Source organism: Primulina tabacum, chromosome 11, assembly GCF_025594145.1.
Source record: "Primulina tabacum isolate GXHZ01 chromosome 11, ASM2559414v2, whole genome shotgun sequence".
In the NCBI taxonomy this organism is placed as follows: domain Eukaryota; kingdom Viridiplantae; phylum Streptophyta; class Magnoliopsida; order Lamiales; family Gesneriaceae; genus Primulina; species Primulina tabacum.
In genome coordinates, this window is record NC_134560.1 from 38,952,504 (window position 1) to 38,974,648 (window position 22,145).

Consider the following 22,145-nt stretch of genomic DNA (forward strand, 5'->3'; position numbering starts at 1 on the left):
ATAAAACCTTGTGTCATGAGTTCACAAATGTTTAGAAACCACAAATCGCATTCATTCAATCCAGATAGTCTATGTTCCACATTTAGGACTAACAAGAATTCTAAGAAAGAGGCTCCTAAGTTCTATGCCGCTTATGTATCCCTCTTATCAAATATAATTAAAAATAATTAACAGATAATGACAATTTATTGTAGAACATGTTAGGGAAACTTGTTGAACAACACATAAGAACACTTGTTGAACACATGATTTTAACAAAAATATATACATAGAAATCATAATATGTTTTCTTTTATCAAATCAATAACGATTCTAGAAATGAATTATATCTCTTAAATTTGAGGAACCCTTGATTTGTCTGTAGAGAGGAGAAAAACGCAGTTTTTAAGTGAGGAAGAGAGATTATGATATGAATAATATATATTTTGTTTAAATTCAAGTCTACCCAAATATTTATGGTTAGCAGAAGACAATTTTTGAGCTTTTACAATTATACCCAGTGTTTTAAGATTTATACGTAAAGAAAATTATTAAAATAATTGAAAAATGTACAGAATTATTGGATATTTATATATTTTTATAGATTTTTAAAAAAGTCAAATTTAAATATTATTAGATTTTCTAAAACTCTATAAAAATCTAATTTAAATACCAATAAAATTTTACAAAGTTTATAAAAAATTTTATTCAATATTTCTATACTTTTAAATTTTATAAAATTAATAAATAATTAAAATTTCAAGATTGGATACATTCGTATCGTATCAAAATAGAGACATATTGAAAAAACCCTCAAACTCAAGCCCTCTTTAATTTCACCAGGTCCAATGTGCAGGGGTCAATAAAATATACATGATTCATTTAAAATTTAATTAAATAGAAATGTGTTCTATTTTTTTAAATCGAGAAAAAGAGTTGACTTTGTTAGGTATGTGAGATCGTTAATTAGGGGTCAATAAAATATATATGATTCATTTAAATTTAATTAAATAGAAGGGAGTTTGATTTTTTTAAGGCAAAAACTTGTGTGAGACGGTCTCACGAGTCGTATTTTGTGAGACAAATCTCTTATTTGGATCATCAATGAAAAATATTACTTTTTATACTAAGAGTATTACTTTTTTATCGTGAATATCGATAAGATTGACCCGTTTTACAGATAAAGATTCGTGAAACCGTCTCACAAGAGACCTACCTTTTTTTTAAATTGAGAAAAAGGATTGACTTTGTTAGGTATGTGAGATAATTAATTACTTAGTTAGGTTTAAATTTTTAATTTTAAAAAAATATTTTTTAATTGCTCTCGTCCGCAGGTTCAGTTCAGTTGTTTCTTTCTTTTCATTCAAGCTATTTTTCTTTTCATTCTTGCTATTTTTGTGTTCTCTCAAATGAAACAAAACAAAATATAATCAAATATCATTTGAAGATTTGTAAGAGAAGTAGGTATTACAAAATTTGTATAGCAGAAATATTGTAATAATTTTACAGAAATCGGTTTCTTTCGAGATTATGATTCGTTTATTGGATAGAAGTGTGAGTGGGTCAAGCAGCAGGTCGAACAGTGGGTTTAATGGGTCGAGCATGGGTATAGTGGGTCGAGCAGGGGTAGAGTCTTGTTGCATATTTCAAATGGGCCGTGGGTTGAGTGGGTCGAGCATGTTGCACATGTTAGTATTGCCCCCTGTGTTCAAGAGAAGACGTGGAAGAAAAAACAAGACATATTTTCTTCTATCGGAGAATTTAGTAGAAGATCTGGTTGAATGATATGCAACTTGTTTGAATTTAAAGACAATCGATTTTATTAATGTTTTGAGTTTTGTTTTTTTCTTGACAGAGATTTTAATGTGTTTGTGGTATAGTGGGTCAAGTGGGTGGAGTTTAGGTGGAATGAGTTATTGTAATGTGTTTGTAGTGGAGTTTGTGTGGAGTGTGTGTGGAGTGGGGTAAAGTTTGGGTGGAGTGAGTTATTGTATTGTGTTTGTGGTAGAATGAGTCGAGTGAATGGAATTTGGGTGAAGTTTGGGTAGAGTGGATGGAGTTTTGGGTTGAGTTTGTGCATTTTGGGTGGAATTTGTGTTGAGTGGGTGCATTTTGGGTGGAGTGAGCCGAGTTTGAGGTTTAAAGTTTAGGGTTTGGGTCGAGTTTGAGTCGATTTTAGTTCGAGTAAATAATTTGAATCGAGATTGAGTCTAATTGTTAAACATGTTAATACATAAATAATTTATATTAACGTTAACATTTTAATTTACGATAATTAAAAGATAAAAATTGATAATCAAAAGATACTGATTGAGTTTAACATAAAATTGATAATTTTATAATATATAATTAACATCTAATGACGATGACGTCAAATATAATTAGAATGTATATCAAGTATATAAATAATTTATAATTATGTAAACATTTTAATATGAGATATATATTATAATTTAAGTAAGTTGTTAAAAGATATTCATAAATATGATAATGTTATAAAATCATCATAAATGCTATCAAATGTTAAGTTTTTTAGTCGAGCCTAATGTTAAAAATATGTTATTTAGTCGAGCCTAATGTTAAGAATTAATGCAAAGCCATTCACTCGACCAAACGAGCATATTGTTTAGTCGAACTATGTTCACTTGACCCATGTTTAATATGAGTTGAATATTTAATGTATCTTAATGAGTCGAACCCTAATGCTTAGTAGTGTGAGAGTGGGTCGATGGGTCTCATTTTTAGTTGTGTAAGCGTGTGTTCATGAGCATGGGTCAATGGGTCGTAAAGTTAACTTACAATTAAAGAATTAATTCATTCCAAGTTTCGTGGAAAAATAAATCTGCAAAAAAAATGTTATTAATTGTAAAAATTAAAATTGTTTCGTGTTATAGAGTAAAAAATTGGGTCGAGGCTTGACCCACAACTTGGGTCGAGTTCTTAACATCGGCTCGAGCTCGACCCAGATGTAAATTGGGTCGAGTTCTTACAAGCTCGACCAAATGTTAAGCTTCGACCCAAAATTCGTTGTGTGTGTTATGTGTCGAAATCGATCTATTTAGGATGTACAACAGGTCGAACAAAAAACCAATAAATAGGTCTACACTCGAAGAACCTACTGACTATGAGTAGAGCTAGACCTAATAAAAAAATTAGTAGTAAAAAATCAAAATAATAAGATGATTGTCTCGTTGGATTTCTTTCGAACCAATATCTTGTAGACTCATTGTTACAACGTGTATAATCAAAAACCAAACATATTTGACAAAAATGATGATAGGAAGAATGGTAAAAAAAAACCCAGAAAGATTGAGAAAAACGTAATGAGATGTAAATAGTGGATATTTTAATTTTTAAAATTTAATTGTAATTTAAATTTTATTATATATAAAGTTAAAAATAAAATTTAAATACAGACAAAATTAAGTTTTAAATAAATTTAAATAAAAAGTAAAAAAATAAAATACTACTCGACTCTTTTTGTTAAATAAACGCTTCCGACGCTCCCAATTTCTCTCATTTTCCCCAATGTGCAGAGTGTCGATCGATATTTTTCCAGAAACAGTAAAGAAAAATGGAGCATCCATTTTTTCCGACGGCCACCACGCGGGCGGAGGCTCTGCGTTGGCTGACAATCTCGGAGAAGCTACTATCTGGACGTGATCTGATGGGGAGCAAATCCTTTGCGACACGCGCGCGTGACGCGGATCCGACGCTCTCCCCCGCCGACGATATCCTGGCCATCGTCGATACGCTTCTCGTCGGAGACAGTCGGATCAGAAACAACCAGCAGGACTGGTACTCAATCCTGCGCCTCACTCCGCATCAGGGCCAGGACTCCGAGCTCGTCGCGACCCGGTACCGGAACCTTGCGCTTACCCTCAACCCGCAAAGAAACAAATACCCTTTAGCTGAGGAGGCCTTCCGCCTTGTTGTCGACGCATGGTCGGTACTATCCAACCCTTCGCGTAAAGCCATTTACGATAAAGAACTCTCTTTCTATTTTCACGCTCAGCAGCAGCAGCAGCCAGACCCATTTCATAACCATAGCACCAGAATGCCGCAAAATTTAATATTTTTTGGTGCTGGCGGTCCGAGTACCGTAGCTCAGCCTGAGGTACACGCCAGGGTAAGCAGTAGCGTTGGTGGGAGTAATTTTTTTTGCGATCAACAGGTGCATACACAACCGCAACAGCATCATCTTGTGGATTTTCCTTCGGGTTCTAATTTATTTTTTGGGTCTGGGTCAAAGTCGAGTCAAGAGCCTGCATATAAGCAGGCACCACCAACTTATACTGATTTTTCTGGTAATGCAACTGGTGTTTCTGGGTCAATCCAGGAGCCTGTGAATGATAAGCAGAAACAGCCAATGCAAGATTACTCTAATGTTATTGATGGGGATAATGCTAATGCTGGTGAGACTGTAGAAGACGATGAAGCGAATGAGGTAGAAATGGATACAATGGAAGTGCAGGATGAGGATGTTGATGATGTGCCTTTTTGGACGGCTTGTCCATATTGCTATTACATGTACCAGTATTCTGGGGTGTATTCCGACTGTACTCTGAGATGCCAAAACTGTAAAAGAGCTTTTCAGGCTGTGAAAATTCCCGCGCCACCACCAGTCATGGCAGGGCAAGAAGCTTATTTCTGCTGCTGGGGGCTCTTTCCATTGGGTGTTTCAATGGAGAATTGGGGGAAAAATAAGTCTGCATCTTCCACTTGGACACCATTTTCTCCTATGTTCAGTGGCCCACGAAATGGGAATGAAAAGATGGTTGAACCCAAGAATTCGGGTCCTAGAATTTATGTTGATGAAGATGAGGTTTTTGTCGAGGTCTCGGACTCGAGTGGGCCTGACAATGAATGGCAAAATGACAAGGAGCCAAAGAACAAGAAAGAGAAAAATGTCAAGTGGAAGGGGACTAATGGCATGAGGCCTACCAGTAGTGCCAAGAAAGTTCGAGATGATAAACGTAAGAATTTCGATGTAGAAGATGGATTTGCATCCCAAAATGGGGTGGTAGAGATGCTGAATGAGACAGCTAGGGAGCTTACTAAGAAAGGGACAACCGTCAATGCTCGAAAGCAGCCTAACAGGGTTGTCAAGAACTTTGGAAAGTTAGATTTAAATGTTGAATTTAGCAATGAAACTGAGGAGCCTGCGCCTAAGGTGAACCAAGGAAATGGACCTGGTCGTGGTGAGGATGATAACATTGAAGGGATTGGATTTTTCGAGGGTCTTGATGAATTTCTAAATAGTCTCCCGATTCTTAATGTTGTTGGTGATGATAAAGTTGTGAAGGCTGCTTACTAAAGCAAGACCTGTTGGTTTTGTAGCGTTTGGTAACTGCAGGTTCTGGAGGCAGTTTGGTGTGGAAAGTCATGTTTTGTGGTGTTGTTTTGATATGTGGTAGTAATTATTTAGATGTACCTGGATATCCTTCTTTGTGACCAAATTTTGTGTATATATATGCCAAGTATGCTTTCTTGACTTGTTAGCTGACACTGATTTTTTGGTGATTGGGTCACTTGCATGACTTCGAATGTCACCCTTAAGAAGGTACCTTTGTGTCGAATTGCATTTTGGTTAGTTCTGTAAGTGATTGAGTTTTCCATAATATTTTGTTCTATGGCACCAAAATGTTTTGTATCTTTGGATATAACACAACACCTAGTCACACTACGTGCTTGAGTCTCACGAAGTTGTACCCTTGTCGTTCAGCATGTATGAATTTCTTTTAGAAATCGTCCAGGCATGTTTATTACCATTGGAAGGAATCTCATTATCAATAATGAAGAACGTTTCCATACATTCTGTTCCTTCCAAATATTTACTGTAACTTGGGTATTTTGGTTACTTATGTGTAATAGTTATTTCATCTTTTTTAAGATATTATGCTCAAGTTTAATTGTCACTATGACCTAGAAACAGAACACATTTAATTATTTAAAGTCAATTTAAAGTTGAATCTTCCAACTTTCCATCCTGCAATTTGTGATCTTTCCATGATAATAGAGCTGCTAAATGTGATTGAGGTATCCTTCAGTATGCAGATAATTTGCAATGATCCCGTTCAAGCAATGCTTATTCTTTTGCCTTCTTTACCATCTTTCATTTGTAGTGCATCACCAACTTTATGCCGTAGGATGTAACATCAAGATTGAAGTATTTGACTTCTGTTGTCACCTGTCGATGCCTTGACTTTACGAGAAAAGTATGGGTTTTTTTGTTCATGTCTTGTACATGCCGATATGGAAGAAAATACTGTTTGCAGATTTTGATGGTTCCTCCTAAAATCCAGCGTCTGGGGCTAGTCGAAGCATTCTGCATCCATCATTTCGGGTCTAGTTTTTGTCCTTTTTTTATTTTTTATTTTTTATTTTTTATTTTTCTAGCATGAAGCGTTCTTTCTTCTTAGCATTGGTTTTTTTCCTGTGAAAATTTTATTGACATGTAATTCTGAGTTGGGGAAGTTCTATCCTTCATCGGAGCTTCTTCTCAAGCTCAACCTTAACGTATCGACGGTTCGCGCTGGACGAATAAAAATGGCGGCTTTTAACGGAACCGTAATGCCCACGTCTGGTTTTTAGCTAAAACATCAAAATCACCCCTACAAATTCATCTAAACGATCAAATTGATTTGAAACTCATGATTTCAAATATTGGGAAATTGATAGTTTATTTTTTTTAAAAAAAAAAAACAATTGGCACAGCAGGATTCCGATACATTGAATAAATTTTAAAACGTGAAATATATGATAAACTTGAATTATAGAGAAATTAAATGTGATTGCTGGACGATATTCAACTTTAATGATGACGATAATTAAGTCTAATTGCACTTGGTGTTAATCATTAATGCTAAAATTTACATGTTCTAATAATTTATAATATATAATGTGTATTTTATTAGATGCGACTTCATTTTGACAAAACAAGACGTTCACGCTGTTTTCTGATAAAATTCACCAACTTACAAATTTATTTTAATTTTTATCTAATATTATATAAGATTATATCACCATATCACTTCTTGACAAAAACTTGTGTGAGACGGTCTCATGTGTCGTATTTTGTGAGACAGATCTCTTATTTAAGTAATTCATGAAAAAGTATTACTTTTTATGCTAAAAATATTACTTTTTATTATGAATATCGGTAGGGTTGATATGTGTCACATATAAAGATTCGTGAGAATGTCTCATTTAATACTAAGATAGTTAAATTTTTAGATAAATTAGAGATAAGTTGGAGAAAAAATCGATAAAAAACAGAGAAAAATTGTTCGAATTTAATAATAATAGAGATACATTGAGCTAAACTATCCAATTTTTCTTCATTTTATTGATTTATTTATTTTTGCAATACCTTTTTTGTGAGATCCATTTTTTCAACACTCTTTGTCCTCGATTCAATCGATCGATTTTTAACAAATAGAAAACGTTGTTATCTCCGTCTTTCTTGGAGGACACGTGGCCTGCGATCCTACCAACGAACATTTGTTCCAGACTGACACTAGATTCACGTATTTATGCAACTATCAGCTGTATGATTTCTTCAACATTTCTTGATTTATCGTTGGCTTAGCAGCACAGTCTGCAGGTTGGAAGTGCTGGAAATAAATCTGTTAATGGCTAAGGCACTGTTTCATTCTTCACCGCTGTCTTCTTCCTCTTCTGTCGATATATCCATGACTCCAGCAAAAGCTTCCACCGTAAACTTTTGTTCTTCCTCTTGTTATCTGTCTTTGTAAAATGTATGCAATCCTGTCTGATTTAATTGAAATTGAAGTGTTGTTTCTTCTTTTGGAGCAGATCTTTGGTACCCGTTTGAGATCTTTAGAAATTGAGCATACCCATTTCAGATTTCCGGATTCTTTCGGGTAGGTGCTGCAAAGTTCAGATCTTTCTGCTTATTGTTTTCTGTAGGTCTTGTTTGTTGATAAAATCGTTCTTTCTTTTCTTGTGAGCACAGCAGTTGTGTATAGGCGTTTCGTTTGCGATAACATATGGTTTTTGATTAAAATAAAATAAAAGTTTTCTGCATGTCGAATATAACATATTTGATGAAAACTTTGATGTTTTCTGATATTTGGTCATTGAGTTAGTCAGGTCTTACTCGTGGTAGGATAATTGCAAATGATAATTTGAGAAACAAAATTTCAGTCCAAGGATTAATTTGTTTAGAACACCTAACCGAATTCTCCAAGGAAGATCAAGTTTCACATTTCATGCCTACACGTGTTTGTTTATATATAGTGATATAATGAAGAATAGAAACTGGTGTTTGATCTTCTTGTATAGGCAATGTTAGGCAATTCTATGTGTGGCACACATGACATGTTTATTTTGCAGATTTAAGGAATTTGAGTATGTGCCTCTCTGTTTTCGCATATATTCTTCATGAAAGAACAGGTGTAAGTCTTGATGGTGGGTTTATCTCCAAGATTCCATTTTTCATGACCATTTCGTACCAAAACCAGAAACTCTGGCCTTCAGTATCACCAGTAATATTATTTGGAATTTGTAGTAAGATTCTGTACTATGGTTCTACTGAGTTACTAGAGGATTGATTTATGTAGCCTTATAAATCTTATCAAATCCTTCCTACGAATATAAATGGGACAGGGGTATTTTAGGTATATTCGTATTCTCTCGTGGTGTTTCTATGATGTGCTTCACTTTTAAGATTCTAGACTCCCATGAAACACTATGAGGTTGATTCAAAAGAGACAAGCATGCTTCTGTTTAGAATTAAATTTGCGTCTTGAGATATTTGGTGTTGTACTAATTCAGTGTCTTTTATGCTGTCTACTTCCTTTCATGGATACTAGAAGGAATCCAACATTCCGATTGAACGCTTTAATTGAGTCTCCAGTCCTAATTTCGGAGATCATGGATAAAAGTGCAGCAGTAACCGACAAGGCACTCAATCAATTCAAGGAGTTGAGACATCGATTTCTTGGTTTCAAAAAAGAGAAATACTTGTAAGATAATATAAATCTACCTGAAATTATAAAATCAAAAACTTCCTTTGTTTTACATTCATCTCATTTTTGTAGGCAAAACTTAGAACGTTACCAAAGCCTTTCCCAAAACCAAGCACCTAAGGTATCATTTTCGGTTCCTTTACATCAAATTTTAAAAATCTTGAAATCACGGTAAAATTCTAACATTTTCAAGAACAGTTCATGGTGATTGCATGTGCGGACTCACGAGTTTGCCCTACCAGCATCTTAGGATTTGAGCCAGGAGAAGCCTTCGTGGTTCGCAATGTGGCAAACTTGGTGCCTCCTAACGAGGTATGATGTAGACATTATCTTGGGCTTACAAAACTTTAAATTCAGAAGCATGATAGTTTACTCTATATGAATTGATTTTTGCGATGTACTATTAAAGATGCTATCTTGTACGTGCTTCCCATATATTCTTCTGATGCAGAATGGACCTTCGGAAACAAATGCTGCCCTTGAATTTGCTGTTAATTCTCTTGAAGTAAGTAATTATCCGCTACAAACAAAATGATCGAACTTTAGATTGTCTGCCACTCTTATCAATTTTCTCTAGCAACCATCTATAAAAAAATGATGAAAATATTAGGAATTTAGGAAACATCTGCTAAGATATCACTTTGAAAGGTTTTAAGAAAACCACAAACGGTTTGAAAGATAAAAAAAATGTTTTTGTTGCTTGAAATTTGAACATTTTCATTTTATCATAATGTGTCTCATGACATCGGAACATCAACCAATTTCTACAGGTTGAAAATATACTAGTTGTTGGCCACAGCTGCTGTGGAGGAATCAAAGCATTAATGAGCTATCAAGATGAAATACATTCAAATTCAAGGTCTTGGTTAATTTCTCACTTCTTAAATTATGTTCGTCTTGACTTCATAGTGTTTCTTACGCCCTCTTACTTGCGTTACAGTAGCTTCATTAAAAATTGGGTGGTTGTTGGAAAGACAGCAAAGTTGAAAACAAAAGCTGCTGCTTCGAACCTCAACTTTGATCAGCAGTGCAGACACTGTGAAAAGGTGTATTTCCTGTCATTCTCTGGTGGTATTTACTGTCTAGCCTCTTATAGATGTTATCAGACTTAGATTTTTAATGTACCATGTCGTATAAAATGCAATAAAGGTTGTTTTTTAGCTCTTGTATCATGAATATGCCCAAACATGCAAATTTATGAAACTTATAAAAGGAAATCTGTCTTCAATCATACGTTTTAAATGAAGATTGCAAACCCCAAAAGTGGAAGTTGATGTATGATCAAACATGGTCTTAAATTGTTTGTAGATTTGGTACATTATGGTTGTCATAGGAGTTTTCTTAAATAAGTCCTGAGAACATATTAATAAGATAAATTTTAAGACCGATGACATTTTACTATAGCAAAGTTATATTTGATTACAGGGATGTATTCGAGTCTACGGTCTACTAGTGTTTTAGCAGCTGCCTACTTGAACTCTGCTCGAAAAATAATAAATACGGAAGCTTGAGTAGGGTCAATTAGTAGTTTTTAAGCTCGATCTCTATTCTAGTATTTTTTTGAGTGATTTGAGATTGAACTCCATGAGTTCAATTTTCAAGCAACAATTGAGCTCCATTTTTTTTCAATTATTGATATAAATACCCTTCAAAGGAAAGATAATCGTTAAAACATATTGTTATATTTTGAAAAAAAAAAATCTTGTGCTCGAGATACTCCACGAGCCTCATGCCTCAGGGTCCGTCGTTAAATTTTTTGGTCCATATAACAACTCAAGTTCGGCATTGCCATTGTTGGCGCATACACAGGCTAGGGTGCATCCAGTTTCGTGGCTGAATATTCATTACACTCTGTTCAACTTGTGCAGGAATCTATTAACAGGTCATTACTGAACTTACTCAGTTATCCATGGATAGAAGAACGGGTAAAAAACGGGATGCTTTCAATTCATGGTGGCTACTATGATTTCATCGATTGTACATTTGAGAAGTGGACCCTTGACTACGAGGGAATCAGTTTGAAAGCCGATGGTGCTTACTCAATTGGTAACCGAGAATTTTGGAGCTGAGTTTGCTGTCATAGGTGATCCTTTATCTTCGATACCAGACTAGGTTGTTGTATCAGTCTCTTAGAGATTATGTAAGAAATGAAAAGATTAATGTCTGAATTTCAGCTTTTTGTACATTTATCTTTTACAGATACAGAACGTAGACTCTTTGAAAATGAATTTTTTGGATGAACTTGTTGTGCTTTAATTTGATTTCAGTTGACAGAGTTGTTTCAGTTAAACGTGCCATGCAGTAATTAAGAGAAATTCATGTATCCTATAAATCTCATCATCCTGAAATAAGAGAAATTCATGTATCCTATAAATCTCATCACAGGATGTTGAATTTATGAAGATCAAAACTCCTAAATTAAATTGTACTTTGTAAACTATTTATTAATTCAATTGAATTAAAACGGAACTTACAAAATACCCAATAATGTTTGTGTGCATATAGAACTCTTCCACGGGTATTTTCATTTATGATTTTACATGGAAAAAAAGAGTCAGAGTAATGTTTGGTCTAGTCATATATAAGAATATGACTAGGTAAGTGCACGTGCGATGCATGTGGAGATATATGTTTCAATAATTGTGCAATAAATATTATAGAGTAAGCAATTCATTGACAAAAGTTTTCAAACTAAGCAATAGAGAGATAAATCTATATAATAATAAGACTTCGTGTCTATATAAGATATAGTACGATAATAATTTTCAGTCAAGGTTGCAAACAACAAAACAAAGGATTACACAATATACTAAGATCGTAGCAAATAACCTACGCAAAGCAATAGGCATGTGAAAACTTGCTGCCTCATTTAAACACTCAAAATTACTCTTATCACTTTCTAATAGCCCCATACGTTGTGCTGCTTCCTTGAAAGTGAAACAAAATATTCCACGAACAGTGAGCAAATCAGAGTAGGACTTAGGGCCTCGAACATGAAGAAGTAATAAACGATGATAATACCTCTCACCTTCTGCCGGATTTGCCGAGTTAACACGTCCGATAACCTGTCTTTGTTTCTTTGGTTTCCAAGTTCTAGTTAGTCGATCCCAAACAAAATGCTCTGGGAATTCAGAATATAAGAAATTCGTTGCTTCCACAATGTGCGAACAAGTCTTAAAAAATTCAGTCAACATAGTTTTGGAGACACGTTCGCATGCCAACACATTGCCCAAGTTCTGGTAATTTGAGAAGGTGATCATGTGCTTGTCCGGTAAATGTAGAGGCAAATTGATAACTTCATGAGAGATTTCATTCAGATCAAATTCAAAAATGCGCCACACTGATTCTGGAGCAAACACCCAGCGAGCATCCTTAAATGCTCGTATTTCATCTACAAATGAGTTAGAACTATGAGGTGATAAATGAACACTTATTTTGTCATGGCCCTTGTAAATATATTTGTATAAATATTTTACAGCCGTTAGCCCAGAACAAATTTCAACATTGATATGACAATCATAGCGATAGAGTAGATAAGGATTATAAGGAACAACCCATTGAGAATTCAATGTACAATTCCGAACCTCAACAAAGCGACCATCGTTTCTCCTCCTGTACATATATAGGGTAACCATCAGATCGTGAACATAATATTCTAAAAAAGGGCGAGGATAATGGTTTTTGCATTTTTCATTAACCATACATGGGCATTATAAATTTAACGTGCCACAAGGTCCATGCATCATATGTCGTGAGACCAAACCAAACAATCAAGGAAAAACATCTTTATATGGAAGCTCAGTAACAACGTAAGAGTCGAACCTTTTAGGCGAGTTAATCTTATAATTAGATTGCAGGATAATAATCATATGACAATAAGGTAGACCTCGTTTCTGGAACTCGATAACATAAACATAAGAAACAACATGGCCAAATATAGACTTTTTAAGAATCTGGTCCTTAAGATCAAGTAATTTTGCACGAAACACTCGAGAGACCAAATCTGGACGATCATGAGCAAGCTGACCTTCAAATAAATTTTCTCGAATCTCTTTCCAATCTGGATTGCAAGTCATCGTAATAAACAAGTCAGGTTTTCCAAATTTCTGAACCAATGCAATTGCATCAAGATATCAATGTCGCATATCTCTTGGACCTCCTATGAAAGATGCTGGTAAAACAACACGTTGCCCGACCTCACTCCCACGTGATTCACCATTGGCTACACTTTCAACCGCACCCTGGTACAATTCCGACCTTATCTCACTTTGGTGCCTTCTGTAGTAATCTAATCTCGTTGTTTCTAGTTTAATGGACATATCGACAACAAATTGTTGCAATAATAGACCACCATACAATATTAACGAAGTGTTGCTGCCATGAATTTGCAACCTGTAACAATAGTACTCCCTACAAGAAATCATCCTATCATTTTTTCCACGAACAACTGCATGAAACAAATAAAATACACACAAATTAGTTGCAGGACAAATATATAAATATATGCAGCCGACCATTATCTTGTTTGTCTGGGGGAAAATGCAAGAAATAATTACTAAAATTGAGTATGGGGTAAAAGATTAAAAACGCACCACGACTTTCACCAGCAATAATACGATCGAAGGAATTAACATCTGCAAGTGGTAGCACACTTTCATGCACGTCAACATGGGCATACCCATTTTTTACCTTCAGAATATTCTGCTGCCACCCATTGTCCCCATACGGAAAAAAAAACGGATATTGCAAGGAATCATAATAACCATAATAATGTTGTATTTGATGGGTTTGACCATCACGACCACAAGCAACTATGTCCCTGTTATGTGGAATGTTAGCATCATCATTGCCTTCGACCCAAATAGCCGCAACTTGATCATCGGATGGGCTGTTATAACATTTCTGGTCAACAGGAACATTTTTGGAAATATGCAATCTTAAGTTTCTGATTGAAGAATACTGATTTATCCTCTTTAGAAGTTGTGCATAAGGGTTTACTTTCTTTATGTCCATCAGCAAAACCATGAGTTCTCTGTCAACATAAGCGTCCGGGAAAACGAACATCCTATTTTTCAACTCATTATCGTTGTCCCAAAAATAAAGTTAGAAATACCTTGGACCATCCGAATTAGGTATAAGTGGTGGCAATGAATGGAAAATCTGGCCAGGCGCACGAAATGTGTATACCCCACGTTGAAGAGAAGCCGATTCCTTGTCAAGCCTAACCCCAAATGAAGTGAAAGAGAGAACATTGTTGTACAATCGTACTTGACGGCAGAATAAAATAGCTAAGGGAGACGATGGGTCCTTGAATAATTCCAGCAAGGCAATCTGAGTAATAGGAGATGCCAATCTAATCTTACCACAGGCGCAACAAAAATATGGAGCTTCACAAGGGAATCTATGTGCGCCACAAAATTGACATGAAGGAACCATTGGCAAGACACTGATACCAGCAATATCTCCTTCATTGTCTGAATTTTAAAAAGAAATGCAATTGGGGAAAAAACCCACGTATTTCAAGTGCGAAAAAATGAACATAGGAAAACCGAGCAAAAAAATCCAAGTAAAATAAAGGCACGATGAAAACAACAACAGATTACTTACAAATAGGAGAACACGCCAGAGGAACGGATACAATATGTGCTGTATGATGGAATTATGTCATTGAACGACAGCAGCACATGCGATAAAAAAATATAAACAGATCAAAGGGGGAAAAACAATCCAATCGTTGCAAATAAACATGGTGAAAATAACAGAGCAGCCAACGTTGGAAGTAGATAAACCGGCACCACCAACACGCTGAGATTGAGCATCGCTGCTGCCAAATTAAAATGATTACATGAAACTCTTTAAGATAACACACATAGCTAAGAGGGAAAATAACGTTAGGAGAACACATAGAAAATACAGGAACTCGGAAGATGCAAAAGGGCCGCAACAAAGCAAGCAGGAGAGAAATGAAGAGAGCGAAACACATACCCTGAGACAAATCCTGAGATGGCAGCCAGCCGTCTACCCTGCGCCATGAAAAGTAGAAGAAGTAAAACCAAAATAACAGAGAGAAATTGAGGATCACAGCGACATAAACAAATTGCAGGCGATAGAAATCGACGAGTTCACTGGAAGGTGGATGAAATAACCCATCAACAGTAATGACCATGGTGAAGCAGTAATAGGAAAGGAAGAAACGTAGAAAGAAAATAAATGAGAAGGAAATAAATGGGCCCATATATCTATCAAATGGTAGTAAGCAGCGAAAAAATTAATCCTCCATGAAGCCAAATTGCAAAATCTAGAAATATAAGAGTACATAGGGGAAAACATAATTGAAAGTGACATATATGTATGTTAGATGTTAAACTAAAAATTTCTAATCTTTGTCATATTTCAATATCTATATAATATATGATTTTATTAGTTCATATTTAAAAATAAACTTGTTAAAAAATTTACTAAGAAATGTAAATAAATAATTTTTCTGACATAAAATTTAAAAAATAAATAGAAATGTGTATTAATGTCCAAATCCATTTAAGATGGACAATGAATTACAAAAAACTCTTAAAAAACCTATTAATTTAATTTGCTAACTTAAATTAACAAGAAAATTTAAATAAATAATTTTTTGACATAAAAGTTAGGAAAGAAAGAGGAATGTGATTAATGTCCAAGTTCATTTAAGATGGACAATGAATTACAAAAAAAACCTTTAAGATAACCTATTAATTTATTTGCTAACTTAAATTAAATAAATGAATAAGGACATATAAGAAAATTCACAAATGAAAGTGATATATTTATATATACTAGAAATAATGTACGTGCGTTGCACGTGAGAAACATATGTTGAAGTAATTAGAACTTGAAATAAAATTAGTTAACTCAACAAAAGATAATGATAATAGTATTATAAAATTTGACAATTCGTGTTAATTAGCATATGTAACTAATTTGAAAAAAAAAACGTATTTTTTTAATTTTAAAAAAAAGATTTGGACTACTAAAATTTTTTTCATATCTTTTTTATCATATTTTTTTTATTCGTCATATTCTCTCAATAATGCATATATTTTATTATAATATTCAATTATTACAATCTTTTTTGACAATCAATGATACGCAATTTTTTGTTTACAATGTTGTTTGATTATTAACCTCTTTCATGTAAATTGACAATAATTTCTATTGGATGTTTTACTTTCCTAGTCACTTTTAATTTATTAGACACTTATACTTGATAACATATAAACTACACATTATTATTAGGGGTGAGCAAAATTTCGGTTAAACGGAATTAACCGACCGAACCGAGTCAATTTGGAAATTCGGTTCGGTTATCTCAGAAATTTGGTTTTCAAATTAAAAAAAAATTCGGTTATATCGGTTAATTCGGTTCGGTTACGATTTTCAAATTTTTTAAATCGGCTAATCGAATTAACTGATGTAATAAATACTATTATTTAATAAATTTTTATTATTTATCAATGTTAATATATTTTTTAATTTTTAATTTTAAAATCAGCCCTAATTCTAAAAAAAAATTTTGTGATGTATGTGATTTTATGTTTTTACGCATTTGTAGACTGTAGTGTTCAAAAAAATTACATATATAATTAAACTTAAATCACAAATTTTTTTAAAAAAACTAATCGGTTAATTCGGTAACCAACCGAATTAACCGATTTTAATTCGATTCGATTTTCATCGGTTTTGAAAATTAATTCGGTCGGTTCGGTTATTGCTAAATATTTCGGTTCGATCCGGTTAGGATTAATTCGATTCGGTCGGTAACAGAACCGACCGAATGCTCACCCCTAATTTTTATAACAATCTTTCATCACATAAAAAGTACTGATGAATTGATTTAAAAAAATATTGATTAAATGTTGTCATTTATTTGTAATTTATAATAATAATATTTTTGACAATAAATCATCTTTTTACTGACTCTTATGACACTTTTTTTAATATTTCATATTAACTCATAAGTATAATTAACACAATCAAATTATTAATGTCATATTGGTATTATCTCCAGAAAAATAATATATTTAATTTTTCTAATTGTTTAAATATTTTAACGAGAACATTTGTGTACCTTTATATTGAGAAAAATTCGTCGCTTTTATAAAGTTTGAACGGTAAATATAACTTTATAGTATTTATTTAATTTGGAAACTGAATTCATTGTATGACAAACACTTCTTCCATTTCTATTTTTTTGTGTAACCCAAGAGAGTTAATATTTTTCTCCTTTATCTTCTCCAACTCACTGTAAAAAGTTATAAAAAAATATTTAGATCTAGAAAAATATTTTTATTTATTGTTTTTCTTTTCTATATATTTTGTTATATGTGAACATATATTCTAGTTCATTGTCTTAATTGACATATATCTTTACTATATAATTTGTGTACATTGAAGATGAATAAGTTCATTTGTAGTTTTTGATTACGTGGACTTAGGTTGATATATTAATATGTGATATACATAGATATAAGAATTTTCAAATTCAATTTATTCACAACGATTTTTCATAACAAAGGATAACTCAAAATAATAAAAATTAGGATTCATAATTATTTTAAATATTATATAAAAATAATATGTCGAAACTTTTTTGACATTTTATTTGCAAAATACAGTGATAAATGCATGTAGGTGCACTATTTCATTGTGACAATTATAACTTTATTTAAATATCTTATTTCTTACTCAAGGATCAAAATCTGTTTATTTCTTATTTTGATAATCGACAAATCCAATATTTCATTTAAATATTTTTGTTAATAATATTTACGTGAGTTTTATTGTATATTTATCTAATTTGAAAGGGATAAATTATAATTCAATATATAATAATATTTGAAAATTATAGAATGCTTCTAAATTTAAAAATCGAATAACATGTAAGGGATCAATTCAAAACTAAAAGTTGATGCAACATGTTTCTTCTAGCTTTACAATCGAATAATATAGGATCGAGCGTTTTTCGCTTTACCAAAAACTATAACTGATGGTAACTATACAAGTCAAATCTTTAAATCATACAACAGCTCAAGTGCCTACCCATCTTGGACATTTATTGTACCAAACAATCTATCTCCTAATAATTGCACCAATTTCAATCAATGAAAATCAAAGTCGCGATCTTGGCTTTGATGCTAGTTGTAGACTCAAACATTTACTGTTTTATCAAAACCTATAGATTATGGTAACCGTGCAAATCAAATATTTTAAATAGTGTAACAGCTCAAGCACAACATTTCAATTATTCTGCCCAACATGATCAATTATTGTACCCAACAAATAAGTTTATGCAAATAACATTTTACTATATCATATGAATTTATAAGACATTTGAGTAGAATATATACTGGATATTCTACATAAGTAGTAGAGAAAAAAAATCATTTTTCATTTATTTGAAAATTTGTATTTTAAAATAAAAGAAAAATTAGAAAAATTCAAAGTACATCATTTTCTAATTTCGAATAACGATCACATTATTATTACGTTACAATGATAAATAAATTATTAGTTTTAGTTTATCATCATAGTCTTTACCTCAATAAACACATTTTCGAATGTAGGAGTTAAATTTAATATTGACATTAGATAATTATAGTATTAATTCTAACATTTTTTTTAATTCTTCTCAAAACATTACTTTTTCTATCTTCAAATATATTAATCTATTTATTATTGTATACAAAGTATAATAATTATTTGGTTAATTGATCACATAAGATTAGATGTTTAGAAAAAATTCTAATATATCTTTAAAGACCAATAGATGATGAAATTAAATTTGAAATCAAGAAAAAAATTAAGAAAATGTAGAACACTTCAATGAATAAAATTTCGCTTTGTACAGTGACAAAACATAAAGTGAGACCAAGTGAGATAATTATATATATGAGTCTCATTCAACTTAGCTCATTATAATATTTTTATTAACCCACTTTGTCCTTTGTTTTTACTTCACTAACTTTGCAGTGTGACTCATTCAAGCATTAATTTTTTATTTTTTTAGTACATAGTGGCCTCCACTCTCACCGACTTCAATCTTTAGAAGTCGGTATTAGTAGTTTATAGGTAATATACAATTATTTAGTTTTTTATTTTCTGTCTTTTGATTAATTGTGTAATTTTTTATGTTCTACCTAATTCATTTTTAGAATTTTTATAATCATGATTAGAAGTGTTGCACGCATACAATATAAAATTAATATATTTTAAAATGATAATATTGAAGTATCGAATAAATGTATTAAATCATTATTTAAGAACTTTTAGAAAAAGAATATATATCATAATTCAGATTTAAAGATTAACATACAAATAAATAATTACGATGAATATCTTATAAAATAAATGGTGTTAGCCCAAAAAGATAAAATATGATTATTGTAAATGAATTTTTCTTAATTAATTAGAAAATTTTCAGCAAATGCGCTGAATTAATTAGAATGTTTTCAATATAGTATGTTGATAAATGTTTTTCTATACGAGTTAGTGATCGAGTCCTTATGAACATTTAAAAAAATGTGTCTTTAGTTATATTAACGGTGTCTTATATTTGAAATATTAAATGAAACAAATTATCAAGATAAATTAGGAAATTCAAGAATATGTGATTACTCAATTAGTTTAACTGACACGCTCTTTAGTATGCTGATTTAATAAATGTTAAATCCACAATCACTGAGTTTGAAAAGAATTTTTGTAGAATAAAATATAATTATAATAAATTACTTGATTGTATATGTAATAAAATTTTGTATATTTCATATATGTTTGATTTATTTCATTTATAAGGTTGAAATTTTATATATTATGATATAAGATTTGTTATACATATTAACATCGCTAAATTCATTAAAAATTTATATATTAATTTCCGTTACCATATAATTCTGGTTTCGCCCGTTTGTTTGAATTTATTATTCCTCATTTTACCAAGACCCATAATATGTCAAACATGAAAGTGAATATTAATTTAAAGAGATGATAATATTTATAAATTGTAATAAACATATTTACCCATCATGATACTGATAAAACTAACTTAAAAACAATATGTTCACGAACATATTGTCAGGAATCCAAAAATACAACTCAAATGTCAACTTTGACACTCAATTTTGAGTGACTGCCAAAATGTCTCAACAACCCACAATTTTTGGACAAGATAGTAACATCACAATTTTGAAATCAAACAAATATTTTCCATTTTCAAGAATTCATGATTGAAAATCGATAATATTAAATATATAGATATTTAATATAAACTCGTGCGAGTTCATTTAGACTCACATTTAAATGAATCGACAAAATTTCATCCTAACTCACTTAAACTGTTTGGCGGTGCAGGCCAAACCGATAGACCCAACCCAAATTGACGGCTCAAATCACAACGATCTTAATAAACATATTTACCCTTCACGATACTGATAAAACTAACTTAAAAACAATATGTTGACGAACATATTGTCAGGAATCCAAAAATACAACTCAAATGTCAACTTTGACACTCAATTTTGAGTGACTGCCAAAATGTCTCAACAACCCACAATTTTTGGACAAGATAGTAACATCACAATTTTGAAATCAAACAAATATTTTCCATTTTCAAGAATTCATGATTGAAAATCGATAATATTAGATATATAGATATTTAATATAAACTCGTGCGAGTTCATTTAGACTAACCTTTAAATGAATCGACAAAATTTCAACCCAACTCACTTAAACTGTTTGGCGGTGCAGGCCAAACCGATAGACCCAACCCAAATTGACGGCTCAAATCACAACGATCTTAATAAACATATTTACCCTTCACGATACTGATAAAACTAACTTAAAAACAATATGTTGACGAACATATTGTCAGGAATCCAAAAATACAACTCAAATGTCAACTTTGACACTCAATTTTGAGTGACTGCCAAAATGTCTCAACAACCCACGATTTTTGGACAAGATAGTAACATCACAATTTTGAAATCAAACAAATATTTTCCATTTTCAAAAATTCATGATTGAAAATCGATAATATTAGATATATAGATATTTAATATAAACTCGTGCGAGTTCATTTAGGCTCATCTTTAAATGAGTCGACAAAATTTCAATCCAACTCACTTAAACTATTTGGCGGTGCAGGCCAAACCGACAGACTCAACCCAAATTGACGGCTCAAATCACAACGATATTTTACCGTGTTTTATTTAAATAATTCATAAATATAAACCGCAAAAAACTTTTTGTTGCAAAAAACTTTAATTTAAACACATAAAATTCTAGCAAACTGTCACATGAGGACATGAAAAAAATTAATAAGACACCAAAGAAAATTTACAATTCGATAATGAGTTATTTCTAAACTTTAATTAATTTAATTTACATAATGAAAAGATAAATAAAAAATCTAAATCATTGGATTAAAAATAACATATAATAATGTGGGTAGTCATAAAAAAACCAAATACTAATTTACATAATGAAAAGATATCATTGGATAAAAATAACATATTATCATGTGGGTAGACATAAAAAATTAAATACTAATAATCACACATATTTAAAATATGTATAAGGAAAAAGAAAAGACACATTTAATAAGTAATTAATGTAAATCAAATAATTAATAAGGAGATAAATAAAAATTAATAAGGAGATAAATGGAAATTCACATATAAAGTCACATATTTATATATACTAGGAATGATCACGTGCGATGCACGTGTGTGATTAATAATGAAAAATATAATAACGAGATTTAGATAATTTTTAAAATCATTTGAACATCTTGTTTATAAGTATTTATTAATCTAAATATATCATAACACAATAAATAAAAATACATCATGAAGATAAATCATATAAATTCACTTATTTATATAACATTTTTCAATTTGCATGATTATAACATAATGACAGTTCTATCAAATTAACAAAGATATTCTTCATCCAAATATCATTCACAATGGAAAAAAATAAAAATAAAATTAAGAGAATAGTAAATTTACTAAAACCAAAATCATAATGTATTTAAATAGAGTGCATATAGTGATGTCAAATAAAAATCTCTTAATTAACTAAATTATTATACTGATGTTAAAATAAAACCCCTAAACTTGTTATTAAGTTAAATATCAATTG

At 31.7% G+C, this 22,145-nt stretch overlaps 4 protein-coding genes across 6 annotated transcripts; 2 read left to right on the forward strand and 2 right to left on the reverse strand.

Moving 5' to 3' along the window:
* The first annotated feature begins 758 nt into the window (after nt 1–758).
* LOC142518980 (uncharacterized) lies at nt 759–5,480 on the forward strand. The gene is made up of 2 exons (XM_075621852.1): nt 759–837; nt 3,518–5,480. Exon 2 carries the CDS (start codon nt 3,554–3,556, stop codon nt 5,294–5,296), a length of 1,743 nt encoding a protein of 580 aa, XP_075477967.1. The 5' UTR covers nt 759–837; nt 3,518–3,553; the 3' UTR covers nt 5,297–5,480.
* Nucleotides 5,481–7,381: 1,901 nt separating this feature from the next.
* LOC142519436 (beta carbonic anhydrase 5, chloroplastic-like) lies at nt 7,382–11,229 on the forward strand. Of its 2 annotated transcripts, XM_075622452.1 has the most exons (10): nt 7,382–7,508; nt 7,586–7,697; nt 7,798–7,865; nt 8,817–8,969; nt 9,045–9,093; nt 9,171–9,284; nt 9,424–9,477; nt 9,743–9,831; nt 9,913–10,018; nt 10,841–11,229. In XM_075622452.1, exons 2-10 carry the CDS (start codon nt 7,614–7,616, stop codon nt 11,039–11,041), a joined length of 918 nt encoding a protein of 305 aa, XP_075478567.1. In that variant the 5' UTR covers nt 7,382–7,508; nt 7,586–7,613; the 3' UTR covers nt 11,042–11,229. The 2 variants fall into 2 exon arrangements, with proteins under 2 accessions (XP_075478567.1, XP_075478568.1); XM_075622453.1 differs by lacking the exon at nt 7,382–7,508 and having other exon boundaries at nt 7,515–7,697; nt 8,820–8,969; nt 10,841–11,228.
* Nucleotides 11,230–11,737: 508 nt separating this feature from the next.
* LOC142519855 (uncharacterized) lies at nt 11,738–13,048 on the reverse strand. Its single transcript, XM_075622874.1, has 2 exons — nt 12,859–13,048; nt 11,738–12,363 (listed from the first exon to the last, which is right to left on the reverse strand). The coding sequence occupies exons 1-2, from the start codon at nt 13,046–13,048 to the stop codon at nt 11,738–11,740; spliced, it is 816 nt and encodes a 271-aa protein (XP_075478989.1).
* LOC142518837 (uncharacterized) lies at nt 12,837–14,665 on the reverse strand. 2 transcript variants are annotated; one of them, XM_075621661.1, is made up of 4 exons: nt 14,580–14,665; nt 14,086–14,446; nt 13,565–13,860; nt 12,837–13,419 (listed from the first exon to the last, which is right to left on the reverse strand). In XM_075621661.1, the coding sequence occupies exons 2-4, from the start codon at nt 14,406–14,408 to the stop codon at nt 13,106–13,108; spliced, it is 933 nt and encodes a 310-aa protein (XP_075477776.1). In that variant the 5' UTR covers nt 14,409–14,446; nt 14,580–14,665; the 3' UTR covers nt 12,837–13,105. The 2 variants fall into 2 exon arrangements, with proteins under 2 accessions (XP_075477776.1, XP_075477777.1); XM_075621662.1 differs by lacking the exon at nt 14,580–14,665 and having other exon boundaries at nt 14,086–14,564.
* Between the last annotated feature and the right edge of the window lie 7,480 nt (nt 14,666–22,145).

Bases quoted from the DNA above. Each gene is read 5' to 3' on its own strand.
- LOC142518980 (XM_075621852.1), top strand. From the start codon at position 3,554: ATGGAGCATCCATTTTTTCCGACGGCCACCACGCGGGCGGAGGCTCTG.
- LOC142519436 (XM_075622452.1), top strand. From the start codon at position 7,614: ATGGCTAAGGCACTGTTTCATTCTTCACCGCTGTCTTCTTCCTCTTCT. The intron at 9,478-9,742 runs GTAAGTAATTAT...CAATTTCTACAG, and splicing joins TTGCTGTTAATTCTCTTGAA to GTTGAAAATATACTAGTTGT. The intron at 10,019-10,840 runs GTGTATTTCCTG...CAACTTGTGCAG, and splicing joins AGTGCAGACACTGTGAAAAG to GAATCTATTAACAGGTCATT.
- LOC142519855 (XM_075622874.1), bottom strand. From the start codon at position 13,048: ATGACTTGCAATCCAGATTGGAAAGAGATTCGAGAAAATTTATTTGAA. The intron at 12,364-12,858 runs GTCTACCTTATT...ACTCATTTGTAG, and splicing joins TATCGAGTTCCAGAAACGAG to ATGAAATACGAGCATTTAAG.
- LOC142518837 (XM_075621661.1), bottom strand. From the start codon at position 14,408: ATGGTTCCTTCATGTCAATTTTGTGGCGCACATAGATTCCCTTGTGAA. The intron at 13,861-14,085 runs GTATTTCTAACT...ATGTTATAACAG, and splicing joins CCTAATTCGGATGGTCCAAG to CCCATCCGATGATCAAGTTG. The intron at 13,420-13,564 runs GTGCGTTTTTAA...TGTTTCATGCAG, and splicing joins TATTGCTGGTGAAAGTCGTG to TTGTTCGTGGAAAAAATGAT.